Source organism: Nomascus leucogenys, chromosome 17, assembly GCF_006542625.1.
Source record: "Nomascus leucogenys isolate Asia chromosome 17, Asia_NLE_v1, whole genome shotgun sequence".
NCBI lineage: Eukaryota > Metazoa > Chordata > Mammalia > Primates > Hylobatidae > Nomascus > Nomascus leucogenys.
This window is the reverse complement of record NC_044397.1, coordinates 37,679,754-37,702,359: the sequence shown is the minus strand read 5'-3', so window position 1 is coordinate 37,702,359 and position 22,606 is coordinate 37,679,754. Positions and strand designations below refer to the sequence as shown.

The window sequence follows — 22,606 nt, the reverse complement described above, 5'->3', positions numbered from 1 at the left end:
TCAAGACCAGGCTGAGCAACATAGGGAGACCCCCATCTCTACAATAAACAAAAAAGGATGGTGTTAATTTGTTAATTTACCTACAAGGAGAGTATTCCTTATCTGAAGTGCTTGGGGCCAGAAGTGTTTCAGATTTTGGACTTTGGAATGTTTGCATTCTACTCACCAGCTGAGCATTTCTCATCGGAAAATCTGAAATGCTCCAATGATTCTTCCCTTTGAGGATCATGTTGATGCTCAGAAAGTTTCAGATTTCAGACTTTTAGATTAGGGACATTCAGCCTGTAGATGTTATTTTACAAAGCAGGAAGTTGGGTGTAGTGGTTCACACTTGTGATCCCAGCTCTTTGGGAGGCCAAGGCAGGATTGCTTAAGCCCAGGAGTTCGAGACCAGCCTGGGCAACGTAGCAAGACCCTGTCTCTATAAAAAATATGAGAAAACTGAGGCTCAGAAAGGTCACCTAGCTGATACAACCAGGCCTCAAGCCTAGACCTCCCATTCTAAATCCCACATCAGTGTCCCTGGCTACCGGTATTTCAGTGAGCACAGGTGATTTCTGTTATAGCCACAGAGCAGTAGGGAGTAATAGGGCTTAGTGTGGGGAAGGTATGTGGCCCAGGACTATATCAGGAAATCTCCCCATGATTTCTGGTGGCTTCTAGAATTGGCATTTATTTATTTTGTTTTAGAGACAGGGTCTCGCCCTGTCGCCCAGGCTGGAGTGCAGTGGCGCGATACCAGTTCACTGCAACCTCTGCCTCCGGGGCTCAAGCGATTCTCTTGCTTCAGCCTCCCAAGTTGCTGGGATTACAGGCGCCCACCGTGATGCCCGGCTAATTTTTGTATTTTTAGGAAGGATGGAGTTTCACCACGTTGGCCAGGCTGGTCTTAAACTCCTGACCCCAAGTGATCCGTCCGCCTGGGCCTCACAAAGTACTGGGATTACAGGTGTGAGCCACTGTACTGGGCCAAACACATTAAAAAAAAAAAAAACCCGGTGGGATTTTTGTTGGAATTGGATTGAATCTGTATATTAATATGGGAAGAGTTGACATCCTACAATATTGAGCTTTCTATTCCATGAACATTGTTTTATCCTTCCCGGGGAGGTCTTTTGGACTGTTTGTAATAGCAATTAACGACTTGTTAGAGAGGAGTAGTAATGAGCAACAAGTTCTTTTTCATAATAATAGTAGCAGTAATGATGATAAATGGCTCTTCCTGCCAGGTGTGGTGGTTCACGCCTGGAATCCCACACTTCAGGAGGCCGAGGCAGGTGGATTGCTTTGAGCCCAGGAGTTCAAGATCAGCCTGGCAACATGATGAAACCCTGTCTCTATGGAAAAAATACAAAAATTAGCCAGGCATGGTAGCGTACGCCTGTAGTCCCAGCTACTCAGGAGGCTGAGGTGGGAGGATCACCTGAGCCTGGGATGCCAAGGCTGCCGAGCGCCGAGATCACACCACTGCACTCCAGCCTGGGCGACAGAGCAAGACCCCGTCTCAAAATAATAATAATCATCATCATCATCATGACTCTTTCATGTCCACTCGCGCTCACTCAGGTTGCACCTCTGAACAGAGCATTTCACATCGGGGCAGCTCGTGCCCTAAGGGAGCCCCAGGGAATGCTCAGGCTCTTGAGTAGCTGGGGTGACAGGCACATGCCACTGTGCCTGGCTTATTTATTTATTTTTTTTAAAGACATGGTCTCGCTCTCTTGCCCAGGCTGGGTCTTAACCTCCTGGCCTCAAGCAGTCTCCCTGCCTCAGCCTCGCTAAGTTCTGAGATCATTCACTGTGTAGGATCCAAAGTCCCACAGGATCCAGGGCTCTTGTGGGCTCTCTCTCCTGTGGGCCTGGCAGCTTTGCTCACCCTTGTGGAACAACACCGCATGGCTGCCCTCTTGGTGATGGAATTTGTATTTTTGCCTCCCATGGTGCAGAGAGTGTCCCATTTCCGTCTGGGTCCCTACCTTAGTGTGGGGCCGCCTGTTGGAGGCAAGCTCCTCAGAGAATGGCCGTTGAATTAAACAAGGCTAAATCTGTATGTGTGGCTGCCTCTAGGGAAACCCGTGGCCTCCAGGCTGGGTTTGGCTTACACAGTATTTTTTTTTTAATATTTTAATTAGAACGTTAAAAAGTGGCAGTATCAGGCCCGGCGTGGTGGCTCACACCTGTAATCCCAGCACTTTGGGAGGCCGAGGCAGGTGGATCACATGAGGCCAGGAGTTCGAGACCAGCCTGGCCAACATGGCAAAACCCTGTCTCTACAAAAAGTACAAAAATTAGCTGGGCAGCGTGGCACGTGCCTGTAATCCCAGCTACTCGGGAGACTGAGGCAGGAGAATCACTTGAATCCAGGAGGTGGAAGTTGCAGTGAGCTAAGATCACGCTACTGCACTCCAGCCTGGGCGACAGAGTGAGACCAAAAAAAAAAAAGGCAGTATCAAATAAAAACTTAGACTTATAGCTTCTTTAAAAAAAAAAAAAAATCCGAGGATCTGGTCATACCGGACCCGCGATGATGCCCACCAGCTGTGGGGCAGCTGAGCAGCAGCCCCATTCTGCACGAGGCCTGTGCGCTGCGTTCACTCTGACCCTCCAGCCAGCTCAGGCTGCTGTGCTCATGTTGCCTCTACTGGCCCTGAGAAGCTCTGCAGCGCCCCCTGCACCTCTGCTTTGCTCCTGGAACGCTAGAGTGCTTTAAAGCAAAATAAAGCTTCTTATGGAACATTTCAAACACCAGAGTGTAGGGCACAGGAGAGTGGACCCCATATGCCTCCAGCCTCCAGTTTTCATAACTACTCACTCCTTGCCAATCTTGTTTCTTTCCGCTGTCCCCCACCACCGCACCAGCCCTGGATTATTTTAATGCAATCCCCAGATGTCGTATTTCATCAGGAAATATTTCAGTCCTCTAAAATTCAAGGACTCGCCAGGCATGGCGGCTCACGCCTGTAATCCCAGCACTTCGGGAGGCCGAGGCAGGAGAATCACTTGAAGCCAAGTGTTCGAGATCAGCCTGGACAGCATAGCAAGACCCCGTCTCTACAAAAAACACAAACATTAGCCAAGTGTGGTGGCACATGCCTGTGGTCCCAGTTACTCAGAAGGCTGAGGCGGGAGGGTCACTTGAGCCCAGGAGGTTGAGGTTGCAGTGAGCCATGGTTGTGCCACTGCACTCCAATCTGGGTGACAGAGCGAGACCCTGTCTCAAAAAAAAAAAAAAAAAGTAAACTTCAAGGATTCTCCTTTTTGAACATAACACAATGCCATCTTCACACCTCGAAAGTCAACAGTAATTCTTCAGCATCATTAGATACCCAGACAACATTTATTCATAGTTCCCTGATTGACTGATAAATGTTTGATTTTGTTTAACAGTTTTTGTTTGTTTAATTCAGGATCTAAACAAGACCTATACACTGCAGTTGATTAATAAATCTTTCTTTTGGGAGAGGTCAGGTATATTAAGGTATAATTTGCATACAGTAAAATGCCCCTCCCCCCATTTTTTTGAGACAGGGTCTTGCTGTGTCACCCAGGCTGGAGTGTAGGGGCGTGATCAGGGCTCACTACAGCCTCTACCTCCCAGGCTTAAGGGGATCATCCCATCTCAGCCCCCTGAGTAGCTGGGGCTACAGGCATGTGCCACCACACTCGGCTAATTTTTATTTTTAATTTTAGAGACAAAGTCTCACTATGTTGCCCAGGCTGGTCTTGAACGTCTGAGTTCAAGTGATCCTCTTGCCTCAGCCTCCCAAAGTGCTAGGATTAGGATTACAGGCATGAGCCACTGCGCTGGGCCAAAATTTTCCTCTTTAAGTGCACCATTTCATGAGTCTTGACAGATGTATGCCATTCTATAATCAGTATCAGAATCGAAATCTAGAACATTTCATCACTCCAAAACACTCCTGTCCTACCTCTTTGCATTCATTCTCCTACATCGGGTAATCAGCCTCTGGCAACTGCCAATCTTATTTCTGGCCCTGTAGTTTAACATTTTCCAAAGCGTCACGTAAATGGAATGATAGCACCACGGGCTGCCGTGCCAGCAGTTTTTCCTTAGCGACACGTCAGATCCCTTTCCATTCCTAAGCTTCCCTTCCATCCCGTTTCTTCCTTGAAACATCATTTGTATCATAGTTTCCCACAGTCTGGATTTTCCTGATTACGTCCCCCTGGAGATTGCTTTTGAAAAGCCACAAAAGATCTCATTTTCCTGAGTGACCTTCCTTTTGGGGCCTGCCCTTGACAGAAAGCCCGGGAGGCCGGGGGTCAGCGCTGCCAGCATCACGTGTCTGTTTTTTATCTCCTGAGTGCCAACAGGTGGGAAGTGGATCTGGGGGTCTTGCCACATCCAGTTCAGGGTCACTTTCTCTGTAGTGAGGTCCTTGGCTCCACTGAGCATGAAAAGAGAAACACAAATGAGACTGACAAAGAGGAAAGCATTAGGGGAAGCCTGTGGCCACGAGAGTAGATGGTGCAGGGAGCCCACTGCCTCCCGCTGCTGTGGGAACGGCCAGGACATGGGCCAGGGTGTTTCTGCCACTTCTGCAAGCACGGCTCTGGGTTTTCTGCTGCCACCTGACTTCCAAAGGGACCTCGCCTCTTCTCCTTCCTTTCCTGGTCCCTGATGAGACAGGGGTGGTTTCTGTCACTCTGACAAGTGCTTGAAAGTCCAGACATGGGCTGTCGGGAACTGCCGTGCAGAGCGCATGTTGTCTGACCTCCTGACTTCACTGGGCTCTGTCCGGGTGCAGGAGAGGGAGCTGTGGATGGCACAGTGGGACATGTGCTCTACCGGCCTGGAGGTGTTGGGAATGCAGAGGAGGGGTACCCCCCATTGGGGATGTGTCAGGGATGAGATGCCCCCACAGGAGCCTGGGAGGCTAAGTGTAGAAGCTGGGAGGTGAGGACACGCGGGGCTGCTCCAAGGGAGCCACATGCTGGTAGAGCCCAGGCACAGGTCACCAAGGGAGTCAGGGGTTGTGGGGGGTCAGAGGTCATAAAAGGAGTTGGGGTCACCAAGGAAGTCAGGTCATGGAGGGAGTTGACACAGGAGAGCATCTTAGAGGGCCTTGGGACCTTCCAAGGGGTATGAATTTTTTTCCCCAGCTTTATTGAGGTATAAATGACAAAAATTATATATATTTATCAGAGCATCTACGTTTTTCTCTCTCTCTCTTTTTTTTTTTGAGATGGAGTCTCACTCTGTGGCCCAGGCTGGAGTGCAGTGGCACAATCTTGGCTTACTGCGACCTCTGCCTCCTGGGTCCAAGTGATTCTCCTGTCTCAGCTTCCCGAGTAGCTGGGATTACAGGTGCCTGCCACCACACCTGGCTAATTTTTGTATTTTGAGTAGAGATGGGATTTCACCATGTTGACCAGGCTGGTCTTGAACTCCTGACCTCAAGTGATCCACCCACCTCTGCCTCCCAAAGTGTTGGGATTACAGGCGTGAGCCACCACGCCCAGCCTAAGCATTTTTCTTTTTCTTTTTTTCTTTTTGAGACGAAGTCTCGCTCTTGTCCCCCAGACTGAAGTACAATGGTGCGATCTCAGCTCACTGCAACCTCCGCCTCCCGGGTTCAAGCAATTCTCCTGCTTCAGCCCCCTGAGTAGCTGGGATTATAGGCGCCTGCCACCGCACCCGGCTAATTTTTGTATTTTTAGTAGAGATGGGGTTTCACCATATTGGCCAGGCTGATCTCGAACTCCTGACCTCAGGTGATCCGCCTGCCTCAGCCTCCCAAAGTGTTGGGATTACAGGCGTGGGCCACCGCACCCAGCCAGCATTTTTCTTTCTTTGTAAATTTTATTTTTCCCAGCTTTAAAATGACATAATTTACAAACAAAAATTTTATACATATATTTAAAATTATGTAAGTTTAAAGTATACAGTGTGATGTTTTGATATACGTATCTTAGCTGGCATGGTGGCTTACACCTGTAATCCCAGCTACTTGGGAGGCTGAGGCGAGAGGATCGCTTGAAGCCAGGAGGTCAAGGCCAGCTTGGGCAACATAGCAAGACCTTGACTCTACAAAAACTTAAAAATAAATTTTAAAATTAGCTGGGCATGGTGGTGTGGACCTGTCATCTCAGCACTTTGGGAGGCTGAGGTGGGAGCATTGCCTGAGCCCAGGAGTTGGAGGCTGCAGTGAGCTATGGTCATGCCACTGCACTCCAGCCTGGGCAACGGAGCGAACCCCATCTCTAGAAAAACTAAAAAATCAATTTAAAAAAATGATATATGTGGATGACGCTAACAGGGAGCTGGAGAAGCCTGTGTAGGAGGGCAGTGTCTGGAGAGCGGTGGCCCCATGAAGCCCATTTGGAGCTGGAGTGGAGGGAGCTGACTTGGAAGCAGGAAGATGGGCCAGGAGGCTGCTGGCCTCAGCCTAGCAGAAATTGACCAGGGCTGCTCGTCACAGATGGAGAGCCGAGTGCAAATGCAGGTGTCAGTGGATCAGAGAAAGGGCTCCAAGCCAGGGCTTTTGAAAACATAATTCTGGGACCCTCATCACCCACCAGAGGTGATGTTCTTATCCCCATTTTACAAATGGCAGTGCTGATCCCAGGAGAGGGTGAGTGACCTGGTCAAGGCTGACGTTAGCACATGAGAGCTGGGATTCCAACCTGGGGCTTCCTGCACCACGCTTTTGCTCCCTCGGACCCCTGGCTCTTGTCATGGCCACCCCAGCCCACCCCTCCTTTCTATCCCCTTTGATTGCACACAATAGCAGAGCCACTTTGTGCCAAATCAGATCGTTTTACTGTCTGAGGGTATGGCCTTTTCTTTCTGTCACCGATGGGCTGAATAACCCTGAGTTTCTCTTCTCTGTCTCCGGAAAAGTAGCCCTAGTGCTGGCCACCCCCTGGCTCAGGGTCACTGCTGAGGTCGTCAGAAGAGCATCAAGCCTTTTGTGTGTGTGGAACAGCACAGCAGGCTTTCTGAGTTTCACAGACTTGCTCACGGAGTCCTGATGTGAACACGTGTTGGAGGACATGGTCGGGGGGAACGAGGGAGTGGCAGCCCACCAGAGCCTTAGAGCGTCCGGAGGACACGGCCCCAGGATCCTTGGGAAGGGCTGTGAGATGTGCTGCCTGAACGTGCCCGGGGCGCACTGGAGACAGGGTAAAGCCGGGGGAGGTGCACCTTGCTGGGGGAGCAGACAGGAACCCCGGGTGCTGGGCCTCTGGGCCCTGGAGCTTTCACAGGCCTGGAGTTGAATTACCGCTTCACCCACCCCCTCACTGCCCTGTCAAGATGGATAGAAACCCTTGCCCACTGCACAGGGTGGTGAGGATTAAACAAAATAAAATAGAAAGCTTCTTGAATGGTAGCCAGCATACAGTAGGCACTCAGTAAGAAGTCATTCCCTTCGCCTATTTTGTCTCTGACCTGTGGCCACTCACCTGCTTTCACCTCCCCCTGCCTGTAGCCAGCTGTCTCCAGCAGCTGCCCTCCCCACGTGTTCATCAGAGTCCCTGTCCGCAGAGACAGCTGCTGGCTTCTATCTAAGCTCCAGCAAACCACTTTCTGTTTTCACCAAAGGCTGGCGTTTCAAACCATTAGCCCCATGCCACAAGGCTCTGAAGGTCAAGAAATCTGGGTCCGCCTAGCAGAGCCCACTCTCCGTCCTGCCACGAGCAGGCTGCCCCCAACTCTGCTGCCATCGTGCCTCAGCCGCCACCCCTTCTCTCGCTGTGGGCACCCATGACCCTGGAGCCTGGAGAACTTGGCAGTAGACGCTAGGTTCTGAAAGGGAGCTGGTCCAAAGCAGCTTCCCCACGTGTCGCTAAGGGCAGGGGACAGTCTCAGGAGAAATCGAGTCCACTGTGCAGAAAATCCAACCGGATTTGCAGTTTCCAGAAATGTTCGTCAGCGTCGCCTGGGACGGGAACAAAATGAACTGCACATCTTGGTTCATCTCGGTCCAAGTGACTCAGTGCTTTTCCTGCCCTCCCTCATCTTCCCCACGCGGTGGACTGCAGCTGACTTCTGATCCTGAACCCAGAAAGACTCCTGCTCCCAATTTAGGCGTGGAGAGCCTAATTGGAACCTTTCATGCTCCGTTCTGGAGCCACGTGGTCTGTGTGCTCCAGGCCTGGGACAGCTGCCACCTCTGTACGGCTGGAGCCTTGGGCTTTCTGGTTTTGTCTGTTCTTTCTTGAGACAGGGTCTCACTCTGTCAACCAGGTTGGAGTGCAGTGGCACAATCTTGGCTCACTGCAACCTTCACCTCAGCCTTCAGGCCCAAGTGATCCTCCTACCTCAGCCTCCCAAGTAGCTGGGACCACAGGCGCACACCTCTACACCTGGCTAATTTTTGTATTTTTGGTAGAGACAGGCCGCTTCACCATGTTGCCCAGGCTGGCCTCAAACTCCTGAGCTGTGGCGTCCACCTGCCTCGGCCTCCCAAAGTGCTGTACTGGTGTGAGCCACCTCACCCCGCCGAGCCTTGGGTTTCGGATGGGCTGTTTGCACTTGGGAACCTCGGAAGGGTGCTCCCCAAGACAGAACATCGCCACTGCAAAAGGAGCCCGCCTTGCCAGGCATTTCCCCCACCGCCCTGATGGGAGGGGAAGGTGTGTCTTTCACGGCACACAGGATGCTCCCCGCGGACACGGACCCAGTGTCTTAGGCTCTGTTTGCCCGCAGTTCTTTTGTGTGGGGGAAGACGGGGACCACATTTAATTTAATGTGATTGTGCGGCGCCCTGGCTGCGGGATCAGTGTGGCTTCCTTTATGGAGAGCAGCCCTGCCATAGCAACCTGCAGGCTGTCTTCTAGAGCCTAGAAGAGCTTTGTTCCGCAGACACGACTTCCTTTTTTTTTTTTTTTTTTTTTTTAAATGGGAAAAGGGGGAGAGCGTGGGGAGAAGGGCTCTGATATAAACAGTTACCAAGGAGACCCGAGTCGGGGTTGGAAAGGTTTTCTCCTTCCCTCGGTCCATACAGAGGGAGGAGGGGTGTGTGCCCGGTGCAGGGACTCATGGGAGGCTTCAGTCTGGAGTCCTGAGTCCTGCCTGCTGGGGCTCCAGATGTTGCAGAGTTCTCGGGCTCGTGGGGGCAGATGCAGGCAGGAGCTCAGGGAGATTCCGAGACGACTTTGGGGTGTCCAGGAGCACTTTGAGGCCACGGGCCCAGGCAACTTCCCCACCAGCACGGAACAGGGGATGCACAGGGCCGAACTTTCCATCTGCTGGCCCCTGCTGGTGTCCAGGAGAGAGCTGTGACCCTCCTTTTTCCTTAAGTCCTGGAGCTGAGAGTGAGAAGCCATGGGGTGCACGTACTCGTCTCCACCTGAGGAGCCCGCTCTGAGAAGGTCAGTTCCTGACACTGTCCCTGGCGGCAGACTGCCCTGATGCCCCTTGGCCAGGGGACGCCCGCACCCTCACTCGAGTGTGGGGGACTCCCTCTTGACGGGGACATGCTGGAGGCCTGAAGATGCGGCTGCCTGGAGTTAACAGCAAGGTCAGCCATTCCCAGGGTTGTTGCCCCTGTCTCTGGCGAGGGACTCAGCCAGGCCTAGGCACTGGTGGCCCCTGTGGTCCAGGACTTGCACACTGCATTTCCCTGCTTCCAAAGGAAGGAATTTGGACTGGAGACCCGGAAGGCCTCATGCACCCTCTTCTCCGCCTATAAATAATCAGGTCCCCCATGCAAATCCAGGTCTGAAGTCCTCCGACGGAATGGAGCCCATTCAGAGCAGTCCAGCGTGGGCCCTCTTGGGCTAAGCCTGTGAACTTTGCTTCTTGCAGCCCCCAGCAGGGCCTTGGGTTGGGAAGGGAGTTTCCTGGCACCCTCCCTGGCAGGATGGGTTTAACCAGCAGGAACTTAAAGGAATTGTTCTGTGTTGCGCCGGTGACCTAGAGGCACAGGTCCGCCTCCGTCTCCTTGGGTTCCCTTTTCCCCACGGACCGTTCACACTTCCTGGGTGAACCCTTGCCTTGGGGCAGAGCAGGCTGGCACACCTTGTCCACTCTGACGTTCCAGCCCAGAGGCTCCCCTCTCCACTTCCAGGGCCAGCCAGCCTGGCATTCTGCTTTGTCCAACTGCGTCAGGAGGTCACACGGAAGCCCTCCTCCCCACCCACTCGCTGGGCTTCCGGGGCTGGAGCCCAGCTTGGAAGTTGCCATCCCTTGGCAGCCCGCTTCCCGTGGGGCTGTCTCTCCAGGGGGCCGTTTTCTATTCCTGAGAAGAGAGCCTAGCTCGTCCAAGAGGCCTTTCCTGGTTTCTTCAGCCATAAGCGTCTGCTCCCTTTGAAGCCCTGTGGCGTGAACCTGTCCTGTCCCGTCCGTCCCTGTGGCGTGAACCGTGCCATCCATCTATGTGGTCTTAGCACATGCCACCTTGTGCCATGGATGTCTTTGAAATCACAGGCTGACCGCCTTCCAGGAAATGCCCTTTTTTCTACTGGGTGTTAACCAAGTCCCCCAGTCAGGCACCGGGGAGGCTGCAATAACCAGATGCAGCACTTCAATAATAGTGTGGGCACGAGAGGGGCGGGGCCTGTGCAGTCCCATGCCTGTCTAGTGTCAGAGCCAGGATTTAAAGCCAGGTCCGCCCTGCCACGTGGCTCTTCCCTTCTTGCTGGGATCCTCCTCGGAGCCTGTGTCCTCCCCTGGCTGGAGGATTGGGCCTGTGAAGTCACAGGTTGTCTCGTTCTAGTCTCATGCCCTCGGTGCCTGGCGCAGTGCCTCCCATGCCCCCACCCGGCTGGCGTGTGTTACCCACCAGGCACTCACGGGGCACCGGGGTTTGCCTCTTGTCCTTTTCTTCAGCAAATCTTCAGATCCACCTTGTTGGAGATGGAACTTCCCTGGAAGCATCTGTCCTTTGAATAGAGATAGGGGTTGGCTTTTCAGCTGATGCCAGATCAGACCTCAGAGGTGGCTAGGGAGTGAGAAGTGCTTTCAACAGCCTCTTAGTCCGCCCCTGCCAGCCTCGTGCCGGACAGAGAACTCAGGGCTGGCCACCCTAGGAGGAGACACCGCGTCCTGTGCCATGTGCCAGGCGTCGCGCTCATGGCAGGGATACACAGACACCCTCCAAGGTTATTCAACCCAGGCTTCCGGTTAAGCCATGGGAATGTGCAGAGTAAAGTGCCTTGGCCGACCGCTGTGTGTGCCACAGCGAAGACGGCAACAGGTAGCGTTGCTGCGTGAGGGGCCGGGACGGCCTCTCGGAGAGGAAAGTTAAGTTCTGTGGTAAAGGATGAGTAGAAGGTGGGAAGGGGTCACAGGAAGGGCCTTGTAGGCCCAGGGAGCTGCGTGGAAATGTGAGTAGCTTAGTATAGCCCAGAGAGGTGGGAAATGGGGCCGGGCCACTGCGGGAGGGGTGTTCAGAATCCGCCACTTTTCCCTTGTTTAAAATATCTGCTCTGCCAGGGTCTCCTTACTCAGGGTTTAGCTATTCTAATTATCCTTATTGTTGGAGCCTTCAAAATCAGTCAGGCCCCACATGTACCACTTCTATTTATTTATATCGATTGGTTGGTTGATTTACAGGGTCTCGCTCTGTCTCCCGGGCTGGAACCTGGGTGTTTGAAGCTGCAGTGAGCTATGATCGCACCGCACGGTCATATGATCGCACAGTGGTGAGATCATCGATTGCAGCTTCAAACACCCAGGTTCAAGCGATCCTCCCACCTCGGCCTCCTGAGTAGCTGGGACCACAGGCACAGACCACCACACCGGGCTAATTAAAAAAATTTTTTTATTTATTTTTAGAGAGAGAGTATTGCTATTTTACCCAGGCTGGTCTGAAACTGGCCTCAAGTGATCCTCCCACCTTGGTTTCCCAAAGTGCTGGCATTACAAGTGTCAGCCACTGAGCTAGGTTCTTGGATACTCTCTTTAAGAAAATGCCTCTTCTTGGAGGTTGCAGTGAGCCGAGATGGTGCCACTGCACTCCAGCCTGGGCGACAGAGTGAGACTCCATCTCAAAAAAAAAAGAAAAAGAAAATGCCTCTTCAAGTCTTTTGATAGTTTTTCTGATGGAGGATTTGTCTTTTTCCCATTGATTTGTAGGGCTTTCTTACATTCTCAATCAAAGTCTTTTGCCCACATATAAGTACATTACAAATATCCTCTCCCACACTGCAGCTTGCCTTTCCTTCCTTTAATGGCGTTAGTTTAGTTTAGTTTAGTTTAGTTTAGTTTTTGAGACAGATTCTCACTCTGTCACCCAGGCTGGAGTACAGTGGCACGATCTCGGCTCACTGCAACCTCTGCCTCCCTGGTTCAAGTGATTCTCCTGCCTCAGCCTCCCGAGTAGGTGGGATTACAGGTGCGCGTCACCACACCCGGCTAATTTTTGTATTTTTAGTAGAGATGGGGTTTTGCCATGTTGGCCAGCTGGGCTCAAACTCCTGACTCAAGTGATCCTCCCGCCTCGACCTCCCAAAGTGCTGGAATTACATGCATGAGCCACTATGCCCGATCAAAAATGTCATTTTAAATACAAAAATGTATTTTTGTCTTCAGGTTTATCACTTGATTCAGAATGGCCATATTTCAAATATCTGCCACCCAGAGGAAGGTGTTTCCCACCTTGCTGTATTCGGCCAGGGTTTTTCACCTCATTCAGCTCGAAAGTCCTGGGCAAGGGGCACTGGGCTTGTTCCTCTGGCCCTGCAGGCTTGGGGCAAGGGTCAGAAGGAAACAGAAGAACGGAAAATGGGGGGGGTGAGGGGCGGGGCGGGGGCAGAAGGCCAGAAGTGGACAGTGGACAGAGGATTGTGTCACCCCAGCCTGATCCTGAGGCTGGCGGGCACCAGGCTGCCCTCTGGAGGGGACGGACCGAGGTCAGGGCTGTAGTCCCAGGAACGCAGAGAAGGGAAAAATGAAATGTGGCCCCAGTGCAGGGGAAGCGAAGGGGGTGTTTGAATCCCAGAGGAGCTGACCTTTGTGCAGGACCTTGAGGGCAGAGCGGGGCTCAGCCAGGTGAGGGGAGTGTGGCAGGAAGGCTCTGGGTAGAAGCGATGGTGTGCACAGGATTCTGAGGCCACCATGCAGGGAGAGGGTGTGAATCAGTGCATCAAGCATGGTTTGTGGAGGAGAGTGGCAGGTGACGCTGGAGACAGACTCTGAGGGGACTCGTGTGCCCAGATCCCGTGGGTCGAGGGAGCTGTTGAAGAGCGGAGTAGGGCAGTGACAGATGTTTGAGGCAGGGGCTGGAGATGGAAGAGGTGAAGAGGTGGAAGGTGGAGGCGAGGTCAGGCCATGGGGACCTGGGCTGTGGGTGGGGAGGAAGAGGGAAGTAGAAACCTTGGCTCTTCCTTGAGGGAAACAAACCCATATGTATCTGGGTGCAGGAGAGGTCTTGGCTTTGCAAAGCACTGGTGTCGCAAGAGGCTTTACTGTAGGGGAAATGGGAAGGGTGAGCTGGTGCGGGAGGCCTGGGAGCCCTGGTGTTGGACTAGAGGCCAGCTGCTGGCTTAGCCCCTGGGGAGTGGCACGGGACAAAGCTGGAATGTCCCCTCCCTGTGCTGCCACAGCATCCTGTGAAACCTGCATCCAAGGACACCCATGTCCCATGACACCCGTGTCCCATGACACCTGCCTCCCACACTCATTGCACACCTTTGTCTTGCAGGACCTCCTCTGTCAGAGAGAGCAGCTTTGTGGAAAAGATGAAGAAAACGGTGAGTTTCCTGCATGTCTTTACTCTTCTCAGGAAGCCTCGGTCCCGGTGGGCGTGTAAGCAAGTCTAGCAGACGTTTGGCGTCACCGCACAGAGGATGTCCCGGGGGCCAGGAGAGGGAACGCAGCCCAGCTCGCTTCGGAGTCATTCTTGCCTAACCAAAGCCCTGAAGCAGCTCTGCTGTTGCCGGGACAGTTTGTTTCCTTGAATCTTTACTTTTTGAACAAACCAAAGTCTAAGAACAGACCCTCCCTTTTAACTCATGAAGCTTCTCCCGTCTGGCCCTGGCCTGTCCAGGAGCAGAGGTAAATCTCACAGAGCTGCGGTCATGGCACCACTGCCATTTTATCTCTACTTTGTTTTTGGTACTTTTTTTTTTTTTGAGACGGAATCTCGCTCTGTCACCCAGGCTGGAGTGCAGTGGCGCAATCTCGGCTCACTGCAAGCTCCACCTCCCAGGTTCAAGCCATTCTCGTGCCTCAGCCTCCCGAGTAGCTGGGATTACAGGTGCGTGCCACCACGCCCAGCTAATTTTTGTATTTTTAGTAGAGATGGGATTTCACCATGTTGGCCAGACTGGTCTTGAACTCCTGACCTCAGGTGATCCACCCGCCTCAGCCTCCCAAAGTGCTGGGATTACAGGCCTGAGCCACCGCACCCAGCCAATTTAAGTATTGAATTTTAGACGTCAGTACTACATTTACATGGTTAAAAGAAAAACAGCCACTATTCAGTGGAAAGCTCCCCTCTGCCACCCACTCATCCCCACTGTTCTTATTATTTATGGATCCTTCTAGAGTTCCTGTATGAGCATATAAGTAAAACAAACAGAGACTCTTATTTTTAATTTAAAAAAACCTTTATTTTATTTTAGAGACAGGGTCTCACTGTATTGCCCAGGCTGGCGTGCAGTGGCGCCATCATAGCTCACTGCAGCCTCAAACTCCTGGACTCAAGCAATCCTCCTACCACAGCCTCCCAAGTAGCTGGGACTACAGGCGCACACCACCATGCCTGGCTAATTTTTAAATTTATTCTTCATAGGAACAGGTTCTCGCTATGTTGCCCAGGCTGGTCTTGAACTCCTGGCCTCAAGCAATCCTTCTGCCTCCGCCTCCCAAAGTGCGGGACTATAGGCGTGAGCCATTGCATCTGGCCTACACTTTTCTTAAAACACAAAACGTGGCATACTACATGCACTATTCCAGACCTTGCTTTTTTTTTTTTTTTTTTTTTGAGACAGAGTCTCGCTCTGTCGCCCAGGCTGGAGTGCAGTGGTGCAGTCTTGGCTCACTGCAACCTTCACCTCCTGGGTTCAAGTGATTCTCCCGCATCAGCCTCTGGAGTAGCTGAGGTTACAGACACCTGCCACCGTACCTAGCTAATTTTTGTATTTTTAGTAGAGACGGGGTTTCACCATGTTGGCCAGGCTGGTCTCAAACTGCTGACCTCGTGATCCATCTGCCTTGGCCTCCCAAAGTGCTGGGATTACAGGCGTGAGCCACTGCGCCCGGCCGACCTTGCTTTAAAAAAAAAAAAGAACACAAAACAACTTAATGTGTCTCAAAGATCCTTCCATATCAATATGAAGATACTGCCATCATCTTAGCTGTACCATGATTCCATTATATGGCCGTCTGGATTCACTGTAATGCATTTAACCCTGTCCTGTTAAAGATGGGCACTGGGGCTGTTTCTACTCTTTGGCTCTTACCAACAATGTCGCTGTGAATATGTAGCTTGGTTTGCACATTTCAAAAACAAAGCAGTCCCAGAAGTGGAACTGCTGGATCGGAAGGTAGATGTGTTTGCAATCATGATAGAAGCTACAAATTGTCCCCGTAGGAGTCACACCATGGCATGCGCTCAAGAATAGCGACGTGTGAGAAAACTGTTCCCCACAGCCTTGCCAACAGTTTGTTATGAAAGTTTAGATTTTTGTCAGTTTTCTAGGTTTAAAAAAAAACCTCAGTATAGTTGTAATTTACATTTTTATGAATGAGATTCAGTAGATTGTCACCCATCTAGATCTAGATGGCTTCGTTTCTTTTTCTTTCTTTCTTTTTTTTTTTTTTTTGAGACAGAGTCTCGCTTTGTTGCCCAGGCTGGAGTGCAGTGGTGTGATCTCAGCTCACTGCAATCTCCACCTGCTGGATTCAAGCAATTCTCCTGCCTCATTCTCCTGAGTAGCTGGGATTACAGGTGCGTGCTACCATGCCTGGCTAACTTTTGTATTTTCAGTAGAGACAGAGTTTTGCCATGTTGGCCAGGCTGGTCTCGAACTCCTGACCTCAGGTCATCCACCCAACTTGGCCTCCCAAAGTGCTGGAATTACAGGCCTGAACCACTGCACCCAGTCTCTTTTTTCTTTTTTTAATAGTTTCTCTCTTCACATCTTTTGCCTGCTTTTCTGTTGGGATGGATCTTTTTCTTTGAAATTATTAGGGAGATGACTCTCTTGTCTGTAAGTTTTTTTTTTTTTTTTTTTTGAGACAGAGTCTCGCTCTGTCGCCCAGGCTGGAGTGCAGTGGCACAATCTCGGCTCACTGCAAGCTCCGCCTCCCGAGTTCACGCCATTCTCCTGCCTCAGCCTCTCCGAGTAGCTGGGACTACAGGCGCCCGCCACCACGCCCGGCTAATTTTTTTGTATTTTTAGTAGAGATGGGGTTTCACCGCGGTCTCGATCTCCTGACCTCGTGATCCGCCCACCTCGGCCTCCCAAAGTGCTGGGATTACAAGCGTGAGCCACCACGCCCGGCCTTGTCTGTGATTTAAGTTGACAATATCTTGCCCGTTAAATAGTTTGTCTTTTAGTGAGAGTCCATCTCTTAAAAAAAAGTTTCTCTTTCAACTTAGCTTATTGCATTTTTATTTGTTTTGCTGTGTAAAAGTTACATAGTCAACTATATGATTCTTTTTGTGACTTCTGGACTTAGAGTCATAATTTGAAGGTCTTCCCCATGCTAAAGAGATAAAGATATTCCTGTATATTTTTTTCTAGTACTTTTAGGGTTTTGTTTTTCATATTCAAAATTTAAAATCTGATGTATTGGGAATTTATCCTGATGTAAGATGTGAGGTATGAATCCAACTCTACATTTTACATAGCTGTCTAAACGCCATGTAGTAGAGTCCATCTTTCCCCCACTGATTTGAAATGCCACCTTTATCATATACTTAATTCCTGGGCTGGGTGCAGTGGCTCACGCCTATAATCCCAACACTTTGCGAGGCCAAGGTGGGCAGATCGCTTGAGCCCAGGAGTTTGAGACCAGCCTGGGTCTCAAACCCCATCTCCACAAAAAATAGAAAAATTAGCAGGACACAGTGGTGCACGCCTATAGTCCCCGCTACCTGAGAGGCTGAAGTGGGAGGATAGCTTGAGCTTGGGAGGCACAGATTGCAGTGACCACTGTACTCAAGCCTGGGCAACAGAGCTACACCCTGTGTCAAATAATAATAATAATAGCTGGGTCTCTGGGTTCTTTTCACTGGGCACAGTGTGTTCAAGGTTCACCCACACTATAGCATATGTTAGTACTTCCTTTTTATTGCCAAATAATATTTCAATGTATGGATTCTTACTATTTTTCCATGACTTTTAGGATCAATTTGTTGAGGAAAAAAGAGCTGTTCAGATTTTTTGTTTGTTTGTTTTTGGTAGAGACTGGGTCTCACTCTGTTGCCCAGGCTGTTCTCAGACTCCTGGGCTTAAGCGGTCCTCCTGCTGTGGCCTCCCAGGGTACTGGGATGACAGGTGTGAGCCACTGCACCCAGCTGGTTCAGATTTCTATTACATCATGCCACATTTCTCTAGTGACATAAATAGAGCTGCCATTTCTGTGGGTTGAGACTCCCTGTCCACAATCGGGGTGCCTTTCCATTGGCGTGAGTCCTTTGTGTGTCGTTCGGTAGCTTCTGACACATCTCATAAAGTTTATTTCTAGGTATTTTATATATTTTGATGCTCCTGTAAATATTTAGTTGCTATCTTAGGTCATCTTTTGTTCTCTTAACCTGATAATCATGAGCACTTTCTCTTCTATTAAGTATTTTTACAGTGACTATTTTAAAATATCCTTTTGGGGAAAAACCCTGTCTCTACTAAAAATACAAATTAAGCCGGGCGCGGTGGCGCACACTTGTAATCGCAGCACTTTGGGAGGCTGAGGTGGGCAGATCACAAGGTCAGGAGTTCGAGACCAGCCTGGCCAATATGGTGAAACCCCATCTTTACTATAAATACAAAAATTAGCCAGGCGTGGTGGTGCGTGCCTGTAGTCCCAGCTACTCAGGAGGCTGAGGCAGGAGAATTGCTTGAACCTGGGAGGCGGAGGTTGCAGTGGGCCGAGATCGCGCCACTGTACTCTAGCCGGGGCAACAGAGTGAGACGCTGTCTCAGAAAAAAAAAAATTAGCTGGGCTGGTGGCACGTGCCTGTAGTCCCAGGTTACTTGGGAGGCTGATGCAGGAGAATCACCTGAACCCGGGAGGCGGAGGTTGCATTGAGCCAAGATCGCACCACTGCACTCCAGCCTGGCCAACAGAGCAAGATTCCATCTAAAAAAAAAAAAAAAATCCTTTTGGCCGGGCGCAGTGGCTCATGTCTGTAACCCTAGCACTTTGGGAGGCTGAGGCGGGCAGATCACCTGAGGTCAGGAGTTTTGAGACCAGCTGGGCCAACATGGTGAAACCCTGTCTCTACTAAAAATACAAAAAATTAGCCAGGCATGGTGACGGGCACCTGTAATCCCAGCTATTTGGGAGGCTGAGGCAGGAAAATTGCTTGAACCTGGGAGGCGGAGTTTGCAGTGAGCCAAGATCGCACCACTGCACTCCAGCCTAGGCGACAAGAGCAAAACTCTGTCTCAAGAAAAAAAAAAAAAAACTTTTAATGATTTAACATAGATTTGTAGAAAATTCAGGAACTTTAAAAAGTATAAGAACATTTATTGTAATCCCTAAGTTTTTTTTGGTGGTTGTTTTGAGACTCAGTCTCACTCCTGTCACCCAGGCTGGAGTGCAGTGGCCCGATCACAGCTCACTGCAGCCTCAACCTCCCAGGCTCAAGTGATCCTCCCACCTCAGCCTCCCAAGTAGCTAGAACCATAGGCACGCACCACCACACCCAGATAAATTTTTTGTGTTTTTAGTAGAGATGGGGTTTTGCCATGTTGCCCAGGCTGGTCTCAAACTCCTGGGCTCAAGTTATCCTCCTACCTCGGCCTCCCAAAGTACTAGGATTACAGAAGTGAGCCACTGCACCCGGCCCCATAAGTTTTATTTTGTATGAGGTGGGATTCAGTGTGAAAGCTAGAGAGACTGCTTTAGGCATTTTCATCTGGAAGGGATTTCACACAGGGAAGGGGGCGCTTCCAGGTTACTGGAGGGGCTGAAGGAGCAGGTTTCAGGTTGGTCTCTAAGATATCACAGAAGTGACCTGCAAGGTAGCTGCTCTGTTCGAATCCAGCCTGAAACTGTTGAGTTCAGGACACACCGCGTGTAGCTATGACCCAGGATAAGAAGCTACCTCTACAGCTGCCTCTGAACATCACATAAGCCAGGACTAGGAACTTGCAGTCTGGCTACCAAAACTATTAGAAATACCTCGGGTGGCCGGGCACAGCGGCTCACGCCTGTAACCCCAGCACTTGGGGAGGCCGAGGTGGGTGGATCACCTGAAGTCAGAAGTTCGAGACCAGCCTGGCCAACATGGTGAAACCCAGTCTCTACTAAAAATTCAAAAAAATTAGCCGAGCATAGTGGTGGGCGCCTGTAATCCCAGCTACTCAGGTGGCTGAGGCATGAGAATTGCTTGAACCCGGGAGGCAGAGGTTGCAGTGAGCTGAAATCGTGCCATTACACTCCAACCTGGGCGTCAGAGCGAGACTCTGTCTCACACACAAAAATAAAAAAAAGAAAAGAAAAAAGAAAAATGCCTCAGGGCACTGAAGACCAGGCACTGCAGAGAACCTCACATGTGCATGAGGGGCCAGGAAGCCTTTGCCTCCCTTCCACCCTTCAGATCTTGCAAAGCACGTCCAATCGGCTGAACCGAATTGACTGCAACTCCAGCCCCAAGGGGCTCTGGGGAACAGGATTTCAGGCTTTTCAACAGCTGCTGGAGGAGGAGGGTAGACTGAGGAGTATGTGAGCCAGCCCCTAGGAGCTTTCCCTGTTGTCTAAAATTTTATAATGAATATGTATTATAATTAACCAGCAAAACACATCCAGAACTCCCCATTTAGGGACTCTTGGTATATTTCTTGCCAGTCTGTTTTCTTTGTGCCTGTGGGTATAGAAAGAAAATACATATGTATGTTTTGATATATGTATCTATTATTATATAACACAATTGGATTGTACAGCCAGCCCTGCATATCCACGAGTTCTGAGTTCATGAATTCAACTGCAGATTGAAAATATTTGGAGAAAAAATGGATGGTTGTGTCTGTCCTGAACATATACTGTCATGTTACTGTTCCCTAAACAATACAGCATAGCAACTATTTACAGAGAATTTACTTTAGGTATTATATTAATAAGTAATCTAGAGATGATTTAAAGTATGTAGGAGGATGTGTGTAGGTTACACGCAAATACCACATCATTTTATAGCAGGGACTTGAGCATCCTTGGAATTTTTTTTTTTTTTTTTTTTTTTTTTGAGATTTTGCTCTTGTCGCCCAGGCTGGAGTGCAATGGCGCAATCTCAGCTTACCACAACCTCTGCCTCCTGGGTCCAAGCGATTCTCCTGCCTCAGCCTCCCAAGTAGCTGGGATTACAGGCATGCGCCACCACACCCGGCTAATTTTGTATTTTCAGTAGAGACGGGGTTTTCTCCATATTGGTCAGGCTGGTCTTGAACTCCCGACCTCAGGTAATCCGCCCACCTCAGCCTCCCAAAGTGCTAGGATCATAGGCGTGAGCTGCCGGAGGTGGAGTCTTGCTCTGTCACCCAGGCTGGAGTGCAGTGGGGCGATCTCAGTTCACTGCAACCTCCACCTCCTGGGTTCCAGCTGTTCTCCTGCCTCAGCCTCCCTAGTAACTGGGATTACAGGTGCACGCCACCATGCCCGGCTAATTTTTGTATTTTTAGTAGAGATGGAGTTTCACCGTGTTGGTCAGGTTGGTCTTGAACTCCTGACCTCAGGTGATCCGCCCGCCTCGGCCTTCCAAAGTGCTGGGATTACAGGTGTGAGCCACCGCGCCCGGCAGCATCCTTGGATTTAAGTATCTATGGGAGGTCCTGGAACCATTCCCCCACGGATAAGGGCTATACATTGGTTACTTTTTTTAACTGTTTTTTCCTGTGTTATGAAAATGTCAGAAGTGGGATCTTGAGCAGCTGCGTGTGAGAGATTGCCTTGGTGACCTTTGCCCTCCTTTGCCACAGTGGCTGTGACAGTGAGAAGCGAGTCCCAGAGGAACTTAGAAGGGACTCAAAGCCAGGAAGGAAAGGGAGTGGCTTGGAGGGCCCCCATGTGCCAGGCCTGCCCAGTGGGTGTCCACTAGAGCTGTGGCTGAGGTCTGTGGCCCTCACCAACCCTGTGTCTGCCTTCCTTAGGGGAGGAACATCATCGTGTTCTACGGCTCCCAGACGGGGACTGCAGAGGAGTTTGCCAACCGCCTGTCCAAGGACGCCCACCGCTATGGGATGCGAGGCATGTCAGCGGACCCTGAGGAGTATGACTTGGTAAGCTGCCACCACGTGCTGGCCCCAGATGGAGGCAGTGGGCAGGACGGGGAGCAGGTCTGTAGGGCGCCCCTCAGCAGGGGGAGGATGGCAGGGAGTGGGGTCCTGGGAAGACGTCCTCGGAAGTTGCCTTCCCGTGAGGGTCATTGCCATCCTTGCCCGGGCTGACTGAAGGAAGGGCCAATTCCTGCAGTTGCAGCCACGTGCCAGGCGTTCTTTCCCCAGGACTGGCCCTCCCCTGAGCACCGGCTGCCTTCCTTGCAGCCGCCACATCTCTCAAACCAAACCCACCCTCCCCAGCTGCTCCACTCCCCTCTCCTCCGGGGTCTTGGTGACAGGCACCACCCCACAGCCATCTCCAGGCTGCATTTCCAGTTGATGAACAGTTTAGTTAGATATCAGTGTGCACCGGGGCCCTGCGGTGCCTGGGAGCCCTGGAATGATGAGGTTCCCAGGGTGGCCCCACACCTGCATCAGCACAGGAGGCTGCATTCTGGTGGCTCTTTTGTGCCAAGCTTCACTTTCCACTAGAAACACATCCTCTCCGCTCCAGCCTAACACAGGTGGCCTTGTCCTGCCCACCTGGCACAAATGCCCATGCCCCAGCCCCTGTGTATTGTTCCTTCTCTCTGATCCCACGACACTCGGACATCCCTGGCCTGGCGCCACCCTGGGCAGGACCTGGCCTTCCCTGTCTGGTGCGGGTTGAACCTTGAACAGGCTCAGTCATGGCCAGGGCGCGGTCCTGTCCCTGTCTCTGCAGGCCGACCTGAGCAGCCTGCCGGAGATCGACAACGCCCTGGTGGTTTTCTGCATGGCCACCTACGGCGAGGGGGACCCCACCGACAATGCCCAGGACTTCTATGACTGGCTCCAGGAGACGGACGTGGATCTCTCTGGGGTCAAGTTCGCGGTGAGTCACCCAAAGACTGCTATGGGCTCCTGGTGGCCTGTGGTGCCTCCCTGGGGACTCCAGATCCTTGTGTCTGAAAGGCAGCCCTCCAGACCCCTACCCCGTCCTCAGCAGCCAGGGCAGGCCGCTTGTGAGACCCTCTCCTCTGCCCTGGACCCCAGCACTACAAGAACGTCCCCTCCCTGTCCCCAGCCCCAGTCGGCTCCAGGGGTCATTGGGTGCTGGAGACTAAAGGCAAGAAAGGTCTGGCTGGACGACTGAGACCTGCCTGGCCTAGGAGAGCTGGAGCCCCAGCCCGGTGGGGAGGGTGGGCTGCCCCCGCTTCCCCGTGGGTTG

At 51.4% G+C, this 22,606-nt stretch overlaps 1 protein-coding gene across 1 annotated transcript in view; it reads left to right on the top strand.

The window, feature by feature from the left end:
- Positions 1-22,606, top strand: part of LOC100587002 (NADPH--cytochrome P450 reductase) — a 70,029-nt gene that overhangs the window by 41,352 nt on the left and 6,071 nt on the right. Inside the window, exons 3-5 of the mRNA XM_003276657.3 lie at positions 13,614-13,662; positions 21,229-21,357; positions 22,121-22,270. Of these exons, the coding sequence (XP_003276705.2) occupies positions 13,614-13,662; positions 21,229-21,357; positions 22,121-22,270 (328 nt within the window). The remainder of the gene's footprint in view (positions 1-13,613; positions 13,663-21,228; positions 21,358-22,120; positions 22,271-22,606) is intronic.